Source organism: Pistacia vera, unplaced genomic scaffold, assembly GCF_008641045.1.
Source record: "Pistacia vera cultivar Batoury unplaced genomic scaffold, PisVer_v2 Contig128, whole genome shotgun sequence".
Taxonomy (NCBI): domain Eukaryota; kingdom Viridiplantae; phylum Streptophyta; class Magnoliopsida; order Sapindales; family Anacardiaceae; genus Pistacia; species Pistacia vera.
In genome coordinates this window covers 136,830-139,642 of record NW_022195335.1, presented here as the reverse complement: position 1 = coordinate 139,642, position 2,813 = coordinate 136,830, and the positions used below count along the sequence as shown (strand labels likewise).

Below are 2,813 nucleotides of genomic sequence, written 5' to 3'. Positions count from 1 at the left end.
GTTATTTTTGTGTTGTATGGACAATAGATATTTTGACATGGGGATAGAACCATTTTTTTAGGATTGTTTGCATATATGTGTTAGATCGTGTACATGGGTGGGCATTTTTTTGTTAGTTATGCACAAATAGATAGGTAGAAAAAGGAAAATGTGGGTGCATGTTGTTCTTTTGGGTTATGCACATGTGATAGTGCATTTTGGATTTTTATTGCTCATCATGCATAAAAATCCATGTATGGACTATATATATATTGTGTCCATTATTTTGTTCATGTTGAATGTATAATGTAGGTCAATACGAAATGCTCTAAAAAAAAAACACATTCTGCAACTAATTTTTTAGTAGCAAAAAGTCATTTAGCATAATTGCATTCCGCTGGAGGTCAATATGAAATGCTCTAAAAAAATACATTCTACAACTAATGTTTTAATAGCAAAAAGTAATTTAGTATAATTGCTTCCATATTCAGCGTCTAAAAAATAGTCGCGATAACATTTTAGATTTCACATTCAGCGTCTGAAATGATTACAATTAACCACTAAATTTTTGTCACTAAAAGATAAATTTGGCCACTAATAAAACAGTCATAAAAACCTATTGGATTTCACATTCAGCGTCTAAAATGACTATAATTAACTACTAAATTTTGGTCACCAAAAGATACATTCAGCCACTAATAAAATAGTAACGAAAACCTATTGGATTCCATAGTCAGCATTTAAAATTACTATAATTAACTACTAAATTTTGGTCACCAAAAGATGCATTCGGCCACTAATAAAATAGTTGCGAAAACCGTTTGGATTCTACATTCAGCGTCTAAAAGAGTTACAATTAGCCACTAAATTTTGGTCACAAAAAGATACATTCGTCGACTAATAAAATAGTTGCGAAAGCCTTTTACGAAATTACCCTTACACCTTTGGCATCTAATTTGTGTGGGATTCGCGACAAATTATTAGACACTAAAACTGACATTTTGCAACTAATTGATTAGTCGCTATACAATTTTACCAAATTACCCTTGAACTTTTAGCGTCTAAGTTGGGGGACTATTTTGACCAGCATTTACCGACTATTTTGCTAGTCGCAAAAAAAAAAAACTTTTTGTGTCTAAACCACAATATAGACGCGCTATGAATCTGCGACCAGCCTACTGCAACTAAGGGGGTGACAGCCAAATTTAGACGCTAAAAATGGCTTAGCGTCTAAATGTGACTTTTTGCGTCTAATTTTGCTAGATGCAGAATGCCAGTTTTCTTATAGTGCTTTTAGGTTGCCCATGGTTGAAGAAGAGATTTTCTTTAGCTTCTGCTTGATGTTGTCTTATAGTATCTAGTAATATTGCTTTTTGGTTGTGTATTGAGTTTCATCTGTGCGTCTCCTTCTTTTATAGAAGTCCTCTATTGAGTGTGTACGCCGACATGTCTGTAACATGTAAGGTAAAATTCTAATTTATTGACTCCCTGTTGGCTATTTTTCTCTCCTTGTTGAAGGCATATATACTAAACCACAGCATTTTTTTGTTTGCCTATACCTTTAAATTCATTATTTCTACCCTACACCGTACCCTTGACTAGTGGGAAATAACAGAAACTTTTAAATTTTGACCTGGTAATGGTCAGCTTTTGCTTAACATATTGCAAGCATGGGTAGCTGTGCTGGTTAGGCACCACATGAAGGAACTACCCTGTTATGTTTAAATATTTAGGAAAAAATTGATATTGACAGTTAATTGTATGCTCTTCTCTGTTAAATATGTTGGACAGTATATAAGTCGATGTCTATCTTTTTACCCAGTTTTCTTATTCAAAGTATAGACCAACTGCATTAACTGCATCTTTCTTTTATTATGCATAAAGTGGTTAATTCGTGATTCCTTGTTTTATGTAGGAATATTACAACCCTAACCAATCCATGCTGGAGTTAGTTTTTGCCCCTGCTGAAGAATGGATCTCACGCAGTGACTCAGAAATAATTGATGCGACAATGAAGGATCTTGCTAAACTCTTTCCTGACGAAATTTCTGCTGATCGAAGCAAAGCAAAAATTGTGAAGTACCATGTTGTAAAAACACCAAGGTTAGATGGCCAACCTTTTAAACCTTTCTGTAAATTTCAAAGGTTCCAATCCTAGATTTATTTAACATAGTAAGTTTTTGTTGATGCAACAAATTATCTTCAATATCACTAGAATTTGTGACATCTGCATGGATTGGGAAAGAGAATTTCTGATCGGGTTATTGTGACATCCCACATTACTTGTGAAGTCTCTGATGTTAATAAGGGATGAAGTTGCTTACATCTTTAAAACACATGCATGTTGGGTTATTAAAGCTCAAAAAAAAAAAAAAAAAAAAAAATTGCACAGTTATTTCAGTGCGAAATAACTCTTGAGATTAAAAGTAGAGTGTCTTGTAAATTGTGAGTATGATAGATGGCATTAAGGCCAATCCCGATCGAAGTGTCGGATATTAATTGAATTTAATTGAAATAACAATAATAATTATTAAAATATCTAAATGGAGCTGTTTGGACATAGGAGTTGTTTGGGTTGGTGCACAAGCTCATTCCATGATGGAATAGGGTATAGTGTGCACTATATAAGTGTAACACTTTGTGAAATAATTTAATTGAATGCATTTTCATTCACAAAGCAAAAACTCCAGCCCCTTTCTCTCCCACGCTAGATTTCTTCTTAGTTCTTAAGGCTAAAGAGGATCTAGCAAATCCCTCTTTAGTTCCTTGGGGTTGTCTTCGTGTGGACTACATTGGTTCGATCCTACTCTTGGGTCGATAGCGAAATCCATTCA

The 2,813-nt window shown here is 33.9% G+C and overlaps 1 protein-coding gene across 1 annotated transcript; it reads left to right on the top strand.

The window, feature by feature from the left end:
* The first annotated feature begins 1,394 nt into the window (after nt 1-1,394).
* Nucleotides 1,395-2,172, top strand: LOC116121739 (15-cis-phytoene desaturase, chloroplastic/chromoplastic-like). The gene is made up of 2 exons (XM_031407677.1): nt 1,395-1,443; nt 1,895-2,172. The coding sequence occupies exons 1-2, from the start codon at nt 1,426-1,428 to the stop codon at nt 2,135-2,137; spliced, it is 261 nt and encodes an 86-aa protein (XP_031263537.1). The 5' UTR covers nt 1,395-1,425; the 3' UTR covers nt 2,138-2,172.
* Nucleotides 2,173-2,813: the final 641 nt, after the last annotated feature.